We start from the raw sequence: 21,263 nt of genomic DNA on the forward strand, positions 1-21,263 counted from the left end.
TAACAGGAGTTATAGCATTTACCGCTCTTAACTCTGCAGCACTGTTAAGCATTTACCTTTCTTAAGTCTGCTGCACTGTTAAATTAACTAGCAAAACAGCGACACACACCCATAACCTGCAGTTAATGACATTAATTGGCATCATAGTGAAACGACCTGGTATTTACAGTTAATGTGTGGAGTTGGAGTTGTCCGACTTTTTGCGTGGCCATGAACGCATCAGTGCCTGAGTCTAAATGACCAGTTTTGCTAGATCAGAGGTGTCCAAACTACGGTCCACGGGCCAAGTACGGCCCGCCAAAATCTTCAGTAAAGCCTGAGAAACGTCAAAGTTTAACAAGAAGATTAGCTCGCTGTGTATTATTTTCTAAATTGAATCCTCTGCAAATTAGTTTAAATTGAGAAGATTTTTGCAGCCCTCCTGTGGAGGTTACTGGAACAAGTTTCTTTTCAAGTATTTCTAGCACAGGTGTTGGTGGTGTTTGTATATACGTTAATAATAACTGGTGCAATAATGGGAAGATAGTATCACATCACTGCTCTCCTGACGTTGAACTATTAACTATAAAATGCAGGCCATTTTATTTACCCAGGGAATTCAGTGCTATGATCTTCACAGTAGTGTACATTCCCCCCAGTGCAAACACCAAAGAAGCTTTGAATGCTTTGTACTGCTCCATCAATGAACTGCAAACTACACATCCAGAGGGAGTTTTCATCGTGGCAGGGGATTTTAATCAAGCTAACATGAAAACAGTGTTTCCTCATTTCCATCAATATGTGAATTTTGCAACCAGGGGTGGAAGCAGATTGGACTTGGTTTATAGTAATATTAAACAGGCGTATAAAGCTGCACCACGCCCCCACCTCAGCTCCTCAGACCATCTATCTGTGATGCTAATTCCTGCATACAAGCCCCTGCTGATCAGGAAGCAAGCTACAGTGAAGCAAGTGAGGACCTGGCCAGAGGGAGCAATGTCAGCATTACAAGACTGCTTCGAAACCACAGACTGGGGCGTGTTCAAAGCAGCCGCCACCGAAAATCACCACACATGTGTGGAGGAGTATGCAGAGTCTGTGTCCGCATACATTCAGAAGTGCATGGAGGATGTCAGTGTGATCAAGAACATCCCCACACGTGCCAACGAGAAACCCTGGATGAACAGTGAGGTACGTGCACTGCTAAAGGCTCGAAACAAGGCTTTCAAGTCTGGCGACATGGTGGCATTAAAATCAGCCAGAGCTAACCTGAACCGTGCCATTAAGGTTGCAAAGCGTGCTCACAGTCAGAAAGTGCAGGACTTCTTGAAGAACCCCACAAACACTAGACGAATGTGGCAGGGCATACAGGTCATCACAGACTATAAAGCTGCCCCCTGTCCCTGTGACAACATTATCAGCTTCCTAGATGACCTTAACAACTACTTTGCAAGGTTTGAGGCACTTAACACCACTCCGGCGAGAAAATCCATCCCTCGCCCTGATGAGCAGCCGCTCAACCTGGATATAGCGGATGTCCGGAAAACCCTGAGGAGAGTGAACCCCCGGAAAGCACCGGGACCTGATGACATTCCGGGCAAGGTGCTTAAGGGATGTGCAGACCAGCTGGCTGGGGTTCTCACAGACATCTTTAACATCTCGCTGACCGAGGCTGTAGTACCATCATGTTTTAAGACGGCCACAATCATTCCTGTGCCAAAAAAACCCACAATCTCCTCCCTCAATGATTACAGCCCCGTTGCAATCACCCCCATCATAATGAAGTGCTTCGAAAGGCTGGTAAAGGAATATATTGTCTCCAGACTCCCCCCCACATTCGACCCATACCAGTTTGCTTATCGCCCTAACCGCTCCACAGAGGACGCCATCTCCTCTGCACTCCACCTGAGCTTAGAACATCTGGAAGGAAAGGACACACACGTGCGGATGTTGTTCCTGGACTTCAGCTCAGCATTCAACACCATCATCCCGCAGCACTTGGTGAGCAAACTGGCCCCCCTTGGATTCAGTACCCCCCTTTGCAACTGGCTGCTTGACTTCCTCACAGACAGACCCCAATCTGTGAGAGTGGGCAACAACACCTCCAGTGCCATCTCCCTGAGTACCGGCTCCCCCCAGGGCTGTGTCCTGAGTCCGCTGCTGTTCACGTTGATGACTCATGAATGCTGCGCCAGGTCCACTACTAACCACATTGTGAAGTATGCGGACGACACGACAGTAGTGGGCCTCATCCGTGACAACAACGACATGGACGACAGGGAGGAGGTGAAACATCTGGTTGACTGGTGCAGAACCAACAACCTGGTCCTGAATGCCAACAAGACCAAGGAGATCATCGTTGACTTCAGGAAGCACCAGTCCAGCCACGCTCCACTCTCCATCAACGGCACAGCGGTGGAGATAGTAAGCAGCACCAAGTTCCTGGGGGTGCAGATAACTGACAATATAACCTGGTCCCTACACACCGGAGCTCTTGTAAAAAGAGCTCAGCAGCACATGCACTTTTTGCGTCGGATGAAAAGAGCACAGCTCCCTCCCCCCATTCTCAGCACATTCTACAGAGGCACTATAGAGAGCCTGCTGACCAACAGCATCTCTGTCTGGACTGGAGCCTGCAATGCCTCAGACTAGAAGTCTCTCCAGAGAGTGGTGAGGACGGCGGAAAAGATCATCAGGACTCCTCTTCCTCCTATCCAGGAGATCGCAAAAAGCCGCTGCCTGACCAGGGCTCAGAAAATCTGCAAAGACTCCTCCCACCCCCACCAAGGACTGTTTTCACTGCTGGACTCTAGAAAGAAGTTCCGCAGCCTCCGAAGCAGAACCTCCAGGTTCTGTAACAGCTTCTTCCCTCAGGCCGTAAGACTCTTAAACGCATCATAATTAAATTATCCCCTCAAATCCCCCCAAAATGGATTAACTCGCTGGAATAAAAAAAGACAATATAACATACATCCATAAACGTGGACGCATGTGAAAAAGTGCAATATATTTATCTGAACAGTAATCTATTTATTTTTGTATTTATATATATTTATATATATATATTTATTTATTTATTTTATATATATATATTTATTTATTTTATATATATATTATATATATATTATTTATATATATTTATTTATTTATATATGCACCTTATTGCTTTTTTTTTTTTATCCTGCACTACCATGAGCTTATGTAACGAAATTTCGTTCTTATCTGTGCTGTAAAGTTCAAATTTGAATGACAATAAAAAGGAAGCCTCTAAGTCTCTCTCTAACATATACTACCCAATCCAAACAACTTTCCCCACTCATGGTGTAAAAGGACTATAACCAACAAATAAAGTCAACACACGGTCGCACATAACACACCTTCTGCTCCTTGAACTTTGTGGACATTATAAAATATGTACCGGTACACATCATTTAACAATTACACATATATAAATCCATTAGAGTACATATGTAAAACACTCTCCGCACTTCACCGTGTTTGGCACATTTTAGCTGCTTGATATTTCTGATTAATTACAAAACTTTAAAGAAGTCGTCAGGAAAGTGAAAAAGGCAGGAGTCGAAATTTCACGTACTCCTAATATTCAATTCGTGTGTGTGTGTGTGTGTGTGTGTGTGTGTGTGTGTGCGTGCGTGTCATTTTGCATTGTCGTCACGGCCTGACATGGGGTAGGGGACTACAGTGGAAGTAGTTAAAGTTATGTGTTGTTGTTCAGTCTGTTATAGCTTGCTTTAATCAATGCAAACTGAAGTGTTATTTTATAAGTGTTACAAAAGATTGTTGTTACGCCACAATCAGTGCTCTGCTGTGTGGCAAAAAAAAAAAGTGTATTCGTGTCGGCCCAAGACTCCATGGGGCCATAAGCAAAATTTTATTTTGGGGCTCTCTATTTCTGATTTTGGGGCCCTCTATTTCTGCCAATAATTATTGATCACTCACACACCTACTATAAACTCATTGCGGCTCTGCCACTGTTGTTTACATTATTTTATTGCTAGCACTGGCATGTCTTTACATATGGCATGTCATTTATCAATACATGGGGGTGGTAAATTTAAGAACATAAATAATACCAATGCAATAATAACACAAATTGCATTGGTATTATGCCAATGAATGATGTCCAGGGTGCCACATTTGGTTCCTATTTTCAAAATGTAGAAAATTCAGCTACAAGCATGGCCTGGGGTTGAACGTTCCAGGTAATAAAGCTTTGTATTTCCAGTAAAAGTGTCATCTTATCTCATCATTGTGCATATTGGTCTCAAATTACTTGTTTTTATCTTTAGCAAATTGTTATGATTTAATGTTTACATTCAACCGAGAGAGCACAGCCCAAAGTTAAATTCCTTGTGTGTTAAACATACCTGGCCAATAAAGCTGATTCTGATTCTGATTTGGTTGATTATTTTTGGTAACAAAAACCTGCAACAGCAATGTGTAAAAATAACTTGTAGTGCAAGAAAACAATTAAGCGCAACAATAAAATCAGATGTATACAAAAGTAACAAACTTCATTGTACAAAAACAAACAGAATTAAATAAAATATCAAGCAAACACTTAAATAATATTAATGAACAGCGTCACCAGAAACAAGGTAACAAAAATGGTTTAAAAACAAATATTAAGTTGAAGAACTAGGTCAAGGGTGTCCAAACTTTTTGACTCGAGGGCCACATTGGTTAACAAATTTAGTCCAGGGCCGAAAGCCAACTGCTATTAAAGTAACTATGTATATATATATATACACTACCGTTCAAAAGTTTGGGGGTCACCCAAACAATTTTGTGGAATAGCCTTAATTTCTAAGAACAAGAATAGACTGTCGAGTTCCAGATGAAAGTTCTCTTTTTCTGGCCATTTTGAGCGTTTAATTGACCCCACAAATGTGATGCTCCAGAAACTCAATCTGCTCAAAGGAAGGTCAGTTTTGTAGCTTCTGTAACGAGCTAAACTGTTTTCAGATGTGTGAACATGATTGCACAAGGGTTTTCTAATCATCAATTAGCCTTCTGAGCCAATGAGCAAACACATTGTACCATTAGAACACTGGAGTGATAGTTGCTGGAAATGGGCCTCTATACACCTATGTAGATATTGCACCAAAAACCAGACATTTGCAGCTAGAATAGTCATTTACCACATTAGCAATGTATAGAATGTATTTCTTTAAAGTTAAGACTAGTTTAAAGTTATCTTCATTGAAAAGTACAGTGCTTTTCCTTCAAAAATAAGGACATTTCAATGTGACCCCAAACTTTTGAACGGTAGTGTATATATATATATATATACAGTATATATATATATATATATATATGTATATGTATATATACATATATATATATATATATATATATATATATATATATATATATATATATATATATATATATATATATATACATATATATATATATATATATATATTATACATATACATATATATATATATATATATATATATATATATATATATATATATATATATTATACATATATATATATATATATATATATATATATACACACAGTATATATATATATATATATATATATATATATATATATATATATATATATATATATATATATATATATATATATATATATATATATATATATATATATATATATATATATAAATAAATGTAATGTAAATAAATTTGTTATCAAAATTACTACACTCACTTAAGTTGTTTTTTTAATATTATCTATTAAAACTATGCATGAGACCGTGATCATGTTTACACAGCGGTTTTTACAAATAACCCAGCTAACCATTTTGGATCCCAGAAAGTTGTGATTACGTTAGCCATTTTTCGAGGGTAATCGACAATACGCTATTATATGGATGCGCGCATACACACACACTCACATCACAACACTTTTTTTGCCACACAGCAGACGTAACAACAATCGTTTGTACTAAATTAACACTTCAGTTTGCATTGATAAAAAAGCAAGCTATAACAGACTGAACAACAACACATAACTTGACCTACTTTAACTTTAACAATCCCCCGCCCCCCACACACACACACACATCAGACCGTCACGACAATGCAAGATGAAGTACAAACGATAACACGTTGAATATTAAGAGTATGTTAAATTTTGACTCCTACCTTGAAGTGTGGCGAGAGTGTTTTGCATATATTACCCATCAGGCACTATAATGGCTTTATATATGTGTAATTTTTTAAATTATATATACGTGTTTTATAATGTTCACAAAGTTCAATGAACAAGATGTGTGTTATGTGTGACCGTATGTTGACTTTATTTGTTGGTTATAGTTAATTTATAACCTGACTCTCGCCAGATCCTTGTAGTTCACTGAGCTCCACACAAGGATCTGGGAGTTCTCAATAGAGATGTATTTCAAAAATCATTGTATGTGATTGGATAAACCACTTGTCCGTTATCTTGAATGACGTGCTATTCAACCACTCACATCGAAATCAACCCGTGACGCTGATGAGAGCGACGCTGGGAAATCCAAACCCGGTCGAAAGAAGAGCCAACACATCCTTGCCACCAATAAATGCCTTCAAAACCGTTCTCTGTTCATCTTTTAAATAATTAATATTCGATAAATTCGACAAAACAGTTGCAAAAGCAGAATCAATGTAAGCACCCGACGTAGCGAGGGCTGCGTTTGAATCAAACAGTCGCTTCGGCGCTACGTCACATCTATGAAATCCCGCCCGGCGATCCTGATTGGTTCATTTTTTTTTGCTATCTTGAAGGACTCTGCAATGCCTTCGAGCCCAGATCCTTGTGTGGAGAGTCAGATTAGTTAATTTACACCATGAGTGGGGAAAGTTGTTTGGATTGGGGCAAATGTATTGATGCTACGAATCAATCGTTCTACACATGAGGGCGGTAAAATATGTCCAATATCATACCTAAGGAATTACCAGCGGTATAAATTTAAGCAAAAACACACCGGGCCAATCTTGTTAAACTTGTGATATCTCGCGGGCCGGGCCGCATTGAAGACTCCGGCAGGCCGTAGTTTGGACACTCCTGAACTAGTATTAAAACAATGTAAATGTACATGTACTCGTGGGGGGGGGGGGGGGGCGCCCTAAGCGAGCGCTTAGTTCGCTTATGCCTTGCGCCAGCTCTTATTCGTGTTTATGTGTGTCCATATAAGTTAAGTTAAAGTGACTGATAGTCACACACACACTAGGTGTGGTAAAATTAACCTCTGCATTTGACCCATTCCCTTGTTTCACCCCCTGGGAAGTAAAGGGGAACAGTGAGCAGCAGCAGTGGCTGCGCTCGGGAATAATTCTGGTGATTCATTTGACCTCATCCAAATTTACACTCCTGCGCGCGCTCTGAGGTCCGAGAGCCAGCTCCAGCTCGTGGTGCCCAATACGAGACTTAAAACCAAGGGAGACAGGGCCTTCTCTGTGGTCGGCCCTAAGCTCTGGAACACTCTGCCCCTCCATGTTCGAACTGCTCCCACAGTGGAGGGTTTTAAGTCTCATCTTAAGACCCACTTTTATTCTCTGGCTTTTCACACTACGTGAGTTGTGTGGTCCTCTGTGTTTTTAAATTTGGACTTCTATTTATTTTTTAATTGGTTTTACCCTTTAAAGTCGTTTTTAATCATATTTATATGTATATTGTTTTTATATTGGTTTTATATATATATTTATATATATATAGTGTATATATTTTTTTTATTCAGTCATTGGTGGAGCTAAGGATAATATTTGAATATTGTTTTTAATATTGTTGTGCAGCACTTTGGAAACATTTTTGTTGTTTAAATGTGCTATACAAATAACGTGGATTGGATTGGATTAGATTGATTTAGGCCCCCAATTCCAACTCTTGATGCTGAGTGCCAAGCAGGGATGTAATGGGTCCCATTTTTTTATAGTCTTTGGTATGACTCGGTTTGAACTCACAACCTACCAATCTCAGGACGGACACTCTAGTATAGTATATAGGCGTATTGGCAATTGCCCTTAAAAATATGGCTTTATCGCAGTTGGTACAATATTTTTGTACTATATTTTTACATGTTTTGCAAACTTTCAATATGGTATGCAATCGATATGCAGACTTAAAGCATTGCCATCGATACCGTAAAGTAACATTCAAAGAACGTAATATGTAATGTTTTGTGAACCAAAAAATGCTTGTCGTTTGCACCAATATGGAACCAAACAGCAGCCGAAATGCACCCTTCAGGTAACGTTAAAAGCCCCAAAAAACCCAAAAGGCTAACGTACCACATCATTCTGTGAACCAAAAATGGTTAGCTGTATTACGTGTAAACAGCTTTGGAAACGTGATCACAGATCACTCTGAGACAGCACACATACTTGTAATAAATAATATAAAAAAAACAACTGCAGTTAGTGTAGTGATTTCGATATCAACTTCATTTACATGCTTAATTAATTACATTACACATATATGTACTAGGGTTGTACGGTATACCGGTATTGGTATAGTACAGCGATACTAATTAATCATATTCGGTTCTATACCGCCTCTAAAAAGTACTGGTCCCCACCCGTCGTCGTCGTGTCATGCAGACGAGCATGTTGGGCAGTGCATAATCACGGAGTAGTTACAAGCAGACACAGTGTGTAGACAAAAAAGGGAGTACGGACAAATCTTTGCTAAATAACTAAAGATAGATCATGTAAAGTTACAACACTGAAACACCCTCAGGAAGAGGTGCTTTAAGACATGGCTAGCTAGTTAGCGGCTAGTGTCTGTCTGCAGTCAGCAGTGTTGTAACTACTTCAAAGTCACTAATCTTTGTCTCCATGGAGACATTTCAAATACATTAATTTAAAATATTATCCTTGTAAGACGAGTGATAACGATACTCGCACATCGGAGTCATGACAATGGACATATTAAAAATGGTCTATAGTTGACAATGTCAAGACAAGATTTCAATATGTCTGATCTTTATGACAATCATCTCAACTTTGAACACACTACACACAAGTGAATGAAGACCATACTTAGTCAACAGTCAACATGTCACACTAAGGGTGGCCGTATGAACAACGGCAACACGGTCATAAACCTGTGCCATATAGTGAAACCACACTAAACAACAATGACAAACAAAATTTGGGAGAATATTTGCACCGCAACACAACACTACAGAACAAATTCCCAGAATTCCCTGCAGCACCAACTCTTCCGGGACGCTACAATATAAACAAACGCTTTTGGTGGATCTACACCTAACATCCACTGTAATGATACCAAGTACGGGAGCGTATTTAGTCGAAAATACTATGATTACATCGATATTTTTTAGAATCACAAAATCTTATTTTGTTTTTTCTTTAATTGATATTATGTTAAATTGATATTATGTTTAAAAATTCAGGAAATATGTCCCTGGACACATGAGGACTTTGAATATGACCAATGTCTGATCCTGTAACTACTTGGTATCATATTGATACCCAAATTTGTGGTATCATCCAAAACTAATGTAAAGTATCAAACAACAGAAGAATAAGTGATTATTACATTTTAACAGTAGTGTAGATAGAACATGTTAAAAGAGAAAATAAGCAGATATTAACAGTAAACAAATAAGTAGATAAATAAAAAATTTTCTACCACTTGTCCTTAATAATTTTGACAAAATAATAGAATGATAAATGACACAATATGTTACTGCATATGTCAGCAGCTAAATTAGAAGCCTTTCATTGTTTACTTACTACTAACAGACAAGTTGTCGTTTGTTCACAATTTTTTTTAAGGACAAACTTGCAGTAAGAAACTTATGTTTAATGTACCGTAAGATTTTTTGTTAAAATAAAGAAAATATTTACATTTTTTGTGGTCCCTTTTATATAGAAAAGTACCAAAAAGTACCAAAAAACATTTTGGTACTGGAACCGGTAACAAAATATTGGTATCGGGACAACACTAATATGTGCACATACTTCAGAACTGCATACATTTCTATAGTACCGGTATATACATTGTGTGTGTGTGTGTGTGTGTGTGTGTGTGTGTGTGTGTGTGTGTGTGTGTGTGTGTGTGTGTGTGTGTGTGTGTGTGTGTGTGTGTGTGTGTGTGTGTGTGTGTGTGTGTGTATATCACATGTATATAATATATTGATATATATTATATATATAATATATTGATATATATATATACTGTTATATATATAAATATATATATATATATACACACATATGTATGTATTAGGGGTGTGGGAAAAAATCAGTTCGAATTCGAATCGCGATTCTCACGTTGTGCGATTCAGAATCAAGTCTCTTTTTTATTTTTAATCGTTTTTCGTTTTGTTTTGTTTTATTAATCAATCCAACAAAACAATACACAGCAATACCGTAACAATGCAATCCAATTCCAAAACCAAACCCGACCCAGCAACACTCAGAACTGCAATAAACAGAGCAATTGAGAGGAGACACAAACACGACAAGAACAAACCAAAAGTAGTGAAACAAAAATGAATATTATCAACAACAGAATCAAAATTAGTTACAATTTCAACATAGCAGTGATTAAAAATCCCTCATTGACATTATCATTAGACATTTATAACAAATAAAAAAAAGAACAATAGTGTCACAGTGGCTTACACTTGCATCGCATCTCATAAGCTTGACAACACACTGTGTCCAATATTTTGACAGAGATAAAATAAGTCATATTTTTGGTTCATTTAATAGTTAAAACAAATTTACATTATTGCAATCAGTTGATAAAACATTGTCCTTTACAATTATAAAAGCTTTTTACAAAAATCTACTACTCTGCTTGCATGTCAGCAGACCGGGGTAGATCCTGCTGAAATCCTATATATTGAATGAATAGAGAATCGTTTTGAATCGGAAAAAATCGATTTTGAATCGAATCGTGACCCCAAGAATCAATATTGAATCGAATTGTGGGACACCCAAAGATTCGCAGCCCTAATATAAATATATTGAACGCATCATAATTAAATTATCCCCTCAACTCCCCCCAAAATGGATTATCTCGCTGGAATAAAAAAGACAATATAACATACTGTACATCCATAAACGTGGACGCATGTGAAAAAGTGCAATATATTTATCTGTACAGTAATCTATTTATTTATTTATATATATTTATATATATTTATTTATTGTATATATATATTTATATATTATTTATATATATTTATTTATTTATATATGCACCTTATTGCTTTTTTTATCCTGCACTACCATGAGCTTATGTAACGAAATTTCGTTCTTATCTGTGCTGTAAAGTTCAAATTTGAATGACAATAAAAAGGAAGTCTAGTCTAGTCTATATATGTATATATATATATACATATACATATACATACATACATATATACATACATATATATATACATATATACATACATATATATATACATATATACATACATATATACATACATATATATACATATATACATACATACATATATATACATACATACATATATATATACATACATACATATATATATACATACATATATATACATACATATATATATATACATACATATATATACATACATATATATATATATATACATATATACATACATATATATATATACATACATACATATATACATACATACATATATACATACATATATATATACATACATACATACATACATACATACATACATACATACATACATACATACATACATACATACATACATACATACATACATATATATATATATATATATATATATATATATATATATATATATATATATATATATAATGTACACAGGGCCAACATTTCAATCATTAAGTAGAGGTTGAGGGCTTTCGGCCCTCGGTCAAATGTTTTTAGCCCAAAGCGGCCCTCGAGTCAGAAAGTTTGGACACCCCTGTGCTCGATAGTTGTTTTTTTTGCTAATGTTCTTCTGGTGTGGTTACGGCCGACAATAAACAGATTTGCTCAGTAAAGTGATCGAAGGACCTAATGTCCTCTTTAAAGTGTCTTGACAGATACAATAATCAAACAGTGTTGACAAACATTGTTTTATAAAAAAATAAATAATGATAAATGGGTTATACTTGTATAGCGCTTTTCTACTTTCAAGGTACTCAAAGCGCTTTGACAGTATTTCCACATTCACCCATTCACACACACATTCACACACTGATGGAGGGAGCTGCCATGCAAGGCGCTAACCAGCACCCATCAGGAGCAGGGGTGAAGTGTCTTGCCCAAGGACACAACTGACGTGACTAGGATGGTAGAAGGTGGGGATTGAAGCCCAGTAACCAGCAACCCTCCAATTGCTGGCACGGCCACTCTACCAACCTAGCCACGCCGTCCCGTTTATCTGTTGTGACCGCTTGTTGTCACCTGTCAACAGAATAAATTGTTATCTGTTTTTTTGGTTTGGAGTTTTGGTTGGATTTTATTTTCTGTGCGGCATAGATTTGCAGTGCGCAGAGGAAGCGTGTGCAGTACACAATTGCGCAGACGCACACCTGAAAGGGAACACTGCTAGTAGTGTTCTTCAAGGTTTCATTTTAGGTCTTCTCTTTTTCATCATTTTGGGCTGTTGGCCCATGAGTTCATTTAAAAAAACTAGTGGTTAGCAACAGATTCTAAAAAGCACTAGAGTGCAGTCATAGAGATGATCTTTGACTAGCTCTTTTGCAGAAGATCCTTAAAAACAGCAGCGCACTCCTTTAACTCTGACAAAATAAATAGACCAAAATCATATGTCTACTGCAAAGGACGCTGGTTCTCCGGCATATAAGAAATGAGACTAATAGTGAATGGAGAAGTTTGGCCCCAAGGCGCTTAATTTTCTGGAAATGTGGCCCTTAAAGCAATTTGGTTGAATATTTCTGATGTAATGTATTTAGTGTCATGTATCATGTAAACCACACAAATCTCTACTCGTGTTTTACCTGGTCACAGCAGCCTGCCAGCTGAGCGATTGTAGCGTTTCTCTGCATCTGTAGGTAGGCGTGTGGGGAAGGGCCAACATTTCAATCATTAAGTAGAGGTTGAGCCTGGAGAGGGCGGAGATCACCGAACTGTGCCCCGCCGCCGTCAGCACAGCCTGGACGCAATCATGCAGGGCGCTGGGAAGGTGGGTCGCTCGCAGTGATGCAACCTGGGTTTCCGACAGCTTCAGGTCAGCATGGAATCTGCGTGAGCGTTGTTGAACAGGGCGAATGGTTAAACACAAGGCAAAATAAAAGCCCGCTTCAATTGCAGAGAACAGCGCTTTTCGAAGTGCAAGGCAAGCCTCCACTCGAAAGGGATTACACCGCAGCGCACACCAGCTTTAGAAAATATACACATGTTAAGTTACATAAGTTAAAGGCAAAATGTATCTATATTTTTTTAGTTCTAGCAGTGGCAGAAAAAAGCAGAAAATATATAGAAAACATTTAACAAGGGCAGAAATGATTAGGAATTGGTATCATTTACATTTGAACCGAAACTAGTCCCAAATCAATGCTTGAAATACTGTGGCGGTGCTTTAAACATGTTAAACTGCATTTTTGCATAATTGCTGGGTTGCATATGACGTCAAATCCATTTTGCTTCATCGTGGTGTAATTCACATTGTGGTCGATGCTTGAGCGAAGCATTAAATCAAGGGAGCTAGGCGTTAGTAAATAAAGAGTTTGAGTTGAAATGCTGCTTTATTGTGCTGTTCCAAGCACTCAAATCGAGAAAAAGGAAAGAGCTTTCAATTGAGTTCTGACAGAAGTAGTAGTACGCAATGAAGACGGGAAATTACGAAAGTGGGTCAGGGGAATGGCCCTCAAAAATATCACTTTCATCATCTTGTGAAATACAGTCAAACCATACTTGTGTTAGCAGAGATAACTTAGTCAAAGATTTGTTTGAACATTTAATGTGTTTGAGAAACAGTGAGAGATGACGGGCGGGTGGGAATATTTGTTGCCCCGCGGCTCAGTGCCTGTAAATTGGAGTTTAGCCCAGTAGACGAGAGGGTAACTTCCCTCTGCCTTCGGGTGGCGAGACGAGTCCTGACTGTTGTTTGTGCTTACGCACCAAACAGCAGTTCAGAGTTCCCACGCTTTTTGGAGTCCCAAGAGGGAGTACAGGCGAGTGCTCCCCCAAATGATTCTCGTTCTGCCGGGGGACTTCAATGCTCACATTGGCAACGACAGTGAAACCTAGAGAGGCATGATTGGGAGAAACAGCTGCCTGGATTTAAACCTGAGAGGTGTTTTGTTATTGGACTTTTGTGCTCGTCAGAAATTATCGATAACAAACACAATGTTCAAAACATAAGTGTGTCCATATGTGCACATGGCACCAGGAAACCATAGGCCGCAGTTTGATGATTGACTTTGTGGTTGTATCATCAGATTTGTGGTCTCATGTTTTGAACTCTCGGGAGAAGAGAGGGGCGGAGCTTTCCACCGATCGAGTTGGCTACAATGGTGGGGGAGGATGCTGGTCAGACCTGGCAGGCCAAACACATTGTGAAGATCTGCTAGGAACGTCTGGCAGAGTCTTCCGTCAGAGAGTTTCAATTCCCACCTCTGGAATGACTTTGAACATGTCACAAGGTAGGCGCTGGACATTCACTCCGGGTTGACCATGTTCTGTGCCTCTATTGTTGAGGTAGTAAACGGAGTTGTGGCCGCAAGGTGGTTGGTGCCTGCTGTGACGGTAATCCCAGAACCCGCTGGTAGACACTAGCGGTGAGTAATTATTTCAAACTGAAGGAGTCCTATTGGGTCCTTTTGGCTCGTGGGACCCTAGAGGCAGCGGACAGGTACCGACAGGCTAAGCGGTGTGCGCTTTCAGCGGTCGCAGAGGCAAAAACTGGGGCATAGGAATAGTTCGGGGAACCCATGGGAAACGACTTCGGGACGGCTTCCGAGCGATTCTGAACCGCAATCCGGTGCCTTAGAAGGGGGAAGCACTGCACTGTCAACACCGTTTATGGTAGAGATCGTGTGCTGCTGACCTCAACTCGGGATGTTGTGGGTCGGAGGAGGAAAAACTTCGAACACCTCCACAATCCCACCGACACTATGAGGAAGCAATGCCTGGGGAATGTGCGGTAGACTCTCTTATTTCTGGGGCTAAAGTTGCCGATGTAGTTAAAAATCTCCTCGATAGCAGGGCCCCCCCGGGGGTGAATGAGATCCGCCCAGAGTTCCTTAAGGCTCTGGATGCTGTGAGGCTGTCTTGGTTGACAAGACTCTGCAGCATTTTGTGGTCATCGAGGGCTGTGTCTTTTGATTGGAAGACTGGGGTCAGGTGGTGGTTCCTGTCTTTAAGAAGGGGAATCAGAAAATGTGTTCCAAATATCATGGGATCCCAATCCTCAGCCTTCCTGGTAAAGTCTATTCAGGTGTACTGGAAAGGAGGCTAAGCTGGCTAGTCGAACCTCGGATTCAAGAGGAGCAGTGTGGATTTTGTCCTGGTCGTGGAACTGTGGACCAACTCTATACTCTCGGCAGGATCCTCGAGGGTGCATGGGAGTTTGCCCAACCAGTCTACATGTGCTTTGTGGATTTGAAGAAGGCATTCAAACGTCTCCATCAGGAAGTCCTGTGGGGAGTGCTCAGAGAGTATGGGGTATCGGACCGTATGATTGTGCCGGTCCGTTCCCTGTATTATCGGTGCCAGAGCTTGGTCCGCATTGTTGTCAGTAAGTCAGACCCGTTTCCAGTGAGGGTTGGTCCAAGCCTCACTGCAAACAGGTCCGAAACGGGTCCGACTTACTGACAGCAATGCGGACCAAGCTCTGGCACCGATAATACAGGGAACGGACCGCCACAATCATACGTTTTCAATCAAAGGGCTGCCCTCTGTCACCGATTCTGTTAACAACTTTTATGGACAGAATTTCTAGGCGCAGTCAGGGTGCTGAGGAGATCCAATTTGATGGCTGCAAGATTAGGTCTCTGCTTTTGGCGGATGATGTGGTCCTGCTAGCTTCATCTGGCCAGGATCTTCAGCTCTCACTTGATTGGTTTGCAGCCAAGTGTGACACGACTGGGATGAAAATCAGCACCTCAAATTCTGAGTCCATTGTTCTCACCCGGAAAAGGGTGGAGTACCTTCTCCGGGTTGGGGAGGAGATATAGAAGGAAGCTTGAAGCTAAACTCCAACAGAACAACACTCGTGAGGTTTGGAGGGGAATGAAGGCCATCACAGGCTTCAACAATAAAGCCAAACTGCTGGATGGGAGTGTAGACAGAGCCAACAAGCTAAATTTGTTTTTCAATAGATTTAGCAATGCACCCCTTACTGGCCCTCCCCCCACTACTCCTGTTCTCACACCTCCCCTGAACTTCAATACACTAACTCCTTCTCTTTAACCTGCCACAGCTGTTTCTTTCCCCCCTCCCCCCTCCCTCACTTCCACCCCCACTGAGAAAGCCAGCCCGGTGTGTCTGACACCTGGACATGTAAGACGGCAGCTGGAGAAAGTCAATCCAGCTAAGTCAGCAGGCCCTGACCGAGTCAACCCCTGGGTCCTGAAGACTTGCGCTGCTCAGCTAACTGGGATCCTGCACTCCATTTTCAACCTGAGTCTGAAGCTAGAACGGATGCCAGTGCTATGGAAAACATCCTGCATAGTGCCGGTGCCCAAGAAGCCCATCCCATCGGGCTCAAATGACTTCAAACCTGTTGCCCTAACGTCCCAGGTCATGAAGGTCCTCGAGAGACTTGTGCTGGATCAGCTGAGACCACTGGTGGCTCCTTCCCTGGATCCTCTACAGTTTGCATATCAGCCCCATGTAGGAGTGGACGATGCTGTTATCTACCTGCTGCATCATGCTCACTCTCACCTGGATGGTGGGAGGGGCACTGTGAGGATCATGTTTTTGATTTCTCCAGTGCCTTTAACACCATTCAGCCAATTCTGATGAGTGACAAGTTGCTCAGGATGGGTGTCAGTTCATCCATTGTCTCCTGGATCACTGATTACTTGTCTGACAGGCCCAAGTTTGTGCGACTGGGGAGCTCCCTGTCGGATACTGTGGTCAGTGATGTAGGTGCTCCAAAGGGGACCGTCCTGTCTCCTTTCCTGTTCACCCTGTACACCTCAGACTTCCAGTATAGTTCCAGGTCCTGCCACCTGCGGAAATACTCTAACGACTCTGCTGTGGTCGGGTGTATCAGAGAGGGACGGGAATTGGAGTACAGGACACTGATCGCTGACTTTGTGGAGTGGTCTCAGGCGAACCATCTGGTCCTTAATGTGGACAAGACCAAGGAGCTGGTCATCGACTTCAGGAAGAGAGTGACCCTGGTGGAGCCCATCAAGATCCAGGGCTGGGAGGTGGCAGTAGTGGAGCAGTATAAGTACCTGGGAGTCCACTTGAACAGCAGACTGGACTGGAAGGACAACTGCAAAGCTGTTTTCAAGAAGGGCATGAGCAGACTCTTTTTCCTGAGGAAGCTTAGGTCCTTTAATGTGTGCAGCAAGCTGTTGGAGATATTTTATCAGTCTGTTGTGGTCAGTGCACTGTACTTTGCAGTGGTTGGTTGGGGGAGCAGCACCAGCAAAAGGGACTCAAACCGGATTGATAAACTGATCCGGAAAACCGGCCAAACTATTGGCACGCAGTTGGAGGCGTTTGTGTCAGTGAGGGACACTGGACAAACTGCACGCCATCATGGACAATCCTGCCTATCTACTCCACCTAACAATTAAGGGAGAGCGGAGCTCATACTACAACAGGCTCCTTCAACTTCCATCCCGCACTGTGTGATTCAAGAACTCCTTCATTCCACACTCCATCCAGCTGTATAATCACTCGCCATACAGCAATAGATGACATCTGCCTATTACCTGACACCTGACATGTTAGCTACTTCTCTTTGTTTATAATGTTTATAATCTCTATTTTCTATTTCCTGCTGGATCTACTCTCTATTTTATGCTGCTGCTGTCACATATACTGTATATACTGTAATATTGTACATGGTCACTGGTATATATTGTATATATGTTATAGACATAATATAATATATCTGTATACATATTATTCTGTACACAAATGTATATATTCGTATATATGTTAGATTTTTTTTATCACTATATTAGTCTATTTATACCTGCATTGTCCTTTCCATCCTTACACTTTCCATCATTGTAACTGAGCTACTGTGTTGAACAATTTCCCTTGTGGATCATTAAAGTTTGTCTAAGTCTAAGTCTAAGTCTAAGATCTTGCCCCAAGTAGAAGAGTTCAAGTACCTCGGAGTCTTGTTCACGAGTGAGGGAAGAGTGGGTCGTGAGATCGACAAGCGGATCGGTGAGGCATCTGCAGTGACCGTGTAGTCGTGGTGAAGAAGAAGCTGAGCCGGAAGGCAAATGTCTCAATTTACCGGTCGATCTACGTCCCTATCCTCCCTTTTGGTCATGAGCTTTGTGTTGTGAACGAAAAGACACGAGTACAAACGCCCGAAATGAGTTTCCTCAGTCGGGTGGCAAGGTTCTTCTTCAGAAATACGGTGAGAATCAGTGTCATTCGGGAGGAGCTCAGCAGCTGCTCCTCCACATTGAGTGGAGCCAGATGAGGTGGTTTGGAAATCTGGTCAGGATGCCCCCAGAACACCTTCCCGGGGAGGTGTTTAGGGCACCTCCGACCGGCAAGAGGCCACGGGAAAGACCCAGAACACCATGGGGGGACTTTTGTCTCCCAGCTGTCCTGGGAATACCTCGGAATCCCTCGGGAGGAGCTGGACGAAGTAGCTGGGGGCAGAGAAGTCTGGACTTCCCTGCTTAGGGTGTTGCCCCAGCGACCTGACATCGTATAAGCTGAAGAAGATGGATGGTTGGATGGATGTTTGGAGGTGGGTCTTTGTGATTTTTATAATCCAAAATATGTGCCTTGGTTCTATAAATGTTGCAAAACATTGTATAAACTAACGGCTATAACCTCGGACACGGCATTAGCTCTAAATGTTCAGTTATGGTATGAAATTTAGCAATCAAGCTAATTTAGAAAGTGTTAGAGACATGCTCATCTGTTTCAATTAGGTCCCATTAGAGGGGAATGAAGACAAATGAAACACAATACAGCAAGCCCATTCGTAAGCATTTGTTTCAGTGGCATGCTGTTTAGATACGATATAGATTGCAAATACTGACTGAGCTTTTAAATCTCCAAAGCCCATCTGTTGCTGGACATGTTCGTATTTCTTCCGATTGCAAACAAATGGCTGCAGACAACTAATGAGGACAGGGAGTATTACTCAGGATTGTTGACAGAGTCATGTGGCTTCTCAAGCAGGTTGTCGATCCCGCAGTGCCATGCAATGTTCCAAGCCACCTGCAGAGCTTGGCGAGTGGGGCCCAGGGTCAGCAGATCACAGGACGGTGCGAGGACGCAGCAGTATGGGCTGACTGCATGGTGACTCGCCGCCTGGAATGGGATGTTGTACCTGAAGGTATGGGGGATAAAGCTTGTGAGCAAGCATATAAAACAAAAGATAGACGGTAGCTCATCTGAGCGTTAACGTTTACCTGCGAATTACTGATAGCGGGAGTGAGAAAGTTGGAGGACAGCCATCCCTCTTGGATTTGTCCGACCTGATACACCAACATAAATCAAGAGCTCATGCAAAGGTTCTGAACGGGTGCACACACAATAAAAAGATGTCACTACTCACCATATTTCCATGCAACTTATTTCATCAAAGAGCAACAAACTCATCAGGACGGCCGCCTCATTCACGTTGTTATTGTTGGCCTTCAGGATTAAGGATGCTGTAATGATGCCAACACAGGCAAAACAATTTTTAAAAATAAAATCAGGAAATGTTGGTTTTATAATAAGTCACGATAGCTTGATTGAACTAGTTACAGCCGTAAAATGCAATCCACAGCTCAAAGACCACAATATGAGGAACACATGCAAACCATAATGACATTTTAGAAAAATGGGCACTAACTATGGTTACACGATTATGGCCAAAATAAAATCATGGTTAGTTTAATTAATATTGAAATCATGATTATTAATAACGATTATGCATTATGCTAGGTAAAAGGTACTAGTGTTTCCCAGAGGTCTTCAATTTACTTGCAGTAATGGTGTGAACGTGATGTCATCATGTAATTTGTAATGAAATGGATGTAATTTGTAATGAAATGGGCTAAATAGACATTATCCACATATTTATACACACAACTTTGTGTTTATGTTCATTATTAGTATTATTATTTCCTTATTTTACTCATGACATGATGCTTTGAGTTCTATTCCATTTTGGATAAGTTTTTTCAGGGCCTTAAAAAAAGTCTTTGTTCCGCGGATGGCTTGTGCGTCATCAATAGGACACCCCTGCTTGACCGAATCATACATTTGATTGTTTGCAGTGTGAAACATGTATAGTAAATGAGAAAGTACAAAAATATAGCGTTAGTTAAAGTAACAATTGTACTCACGAGAGAGCAATTACATTTCTGCATTCCCTGGACTAATTTGCATGCGCAGAAGGGGCACATTGAATCTAAAGGGGAGCACGTCTCACTGATGTTTGCACTCAACTGAAAATTGTCTCCAGATTATCGCCGATAGTCCTTCTGGTGCGATTCAAGGTAAACAAGCAAAACAGTGTGTTGCGCAGGAGTCCACACCTGTCACCATCTACAAACCCCGTTTCCATATGAGTTGGGAAATGGTGTTAGATGTAAATATAAACGGAATACAATGATTTGCAAATCATTTTCAACCCATATTCAGTTGAATATGCTACAAAGACAACATATTTGATGTTCAAACTGATAAACATTTTTTTTTTTTGCAAATAATCATTAACTTTAGAATTTGATGCCAGCAACACGTGACAAAGAAGTTGGGAAAGGTGGCAATAAATACTGATAAAGTTGAGGAATACTCATCAAACACTTATTTGGAACATCCCACAGGTGAACAAGCAAATTGGGAACAGGTGGGTGCCATGATTGGGTATAAAAGTAGATTCCATGAAATGCTCAGTCATTCACAAACAAGGATGGGGCGAGGGTCACCACTTTGTCAACAAATGCGTGAGCAAATTGTTGAACAGTTTAAGAAAAACTTTTCTCAACCAGCTATTACAAGGAATTTAGGGATTTCACCATCTACGGTCCGTAATATCATCAAAGGGTTCAGAGAATCTGGAGAAATCACTGCACGTAAACAGCTAAGCCCGTGACCTTCATCCCTCAGGCGGTACTGCATCAACAAGCGACATCAGTGTGTAAAGGATATCACCACATTGGCTCAGGAACAC

General features: G+C 40.7%; 1 protein-coding gene across 1 annotated transcript in view; it reads right to left on the reverse strand.

Annotated features, from left to right (window-relative positions):
* Positions 1-21,263, reverse strand: part of rttn (rotatin) — a 127,606-nt gene that overhangs the window by 63,456 nt on the left and 42,887 nt on the right. The window contains exons 22-25 of the mRNA XM_062021083.1: positions 19,656-19,752; positions 19,510-19,575; positions 19,239-19,427; positions 12,934-13,176 (exon numbers count right to left, since the gene is read on the reverse strand). Of these exons, the coding sequence (XP_061877067.1) occupies positions 12,934-13,176; positions 19,239-19,427; positions 19,510-19,575; positions 19,656-19,752 (595 nt within the window). The remainder of the gene's footprint in view (positions 1-12,933; positions 13,177-19,238; positions 19,428-19,509; positions 19,576-19,655; positions 19,753-21,263) is intronic.

This window comes from Entelurus aequoreus, linkage group LG15 (assembly GCF_033978785.1).
Source record: "Entelurus aequoreus isolate RoL-2023_Sb linkage group LG15, RoL_Eaeq_v1.1, whole genome shotgun sequence".
NCBI classification, from domain to species: Eukaryota; Metazoa; Chordata; class Actinopteri; order Syngnathiformes; family Syngnathidae; genus Entelurus; species Entelurus aequoreus.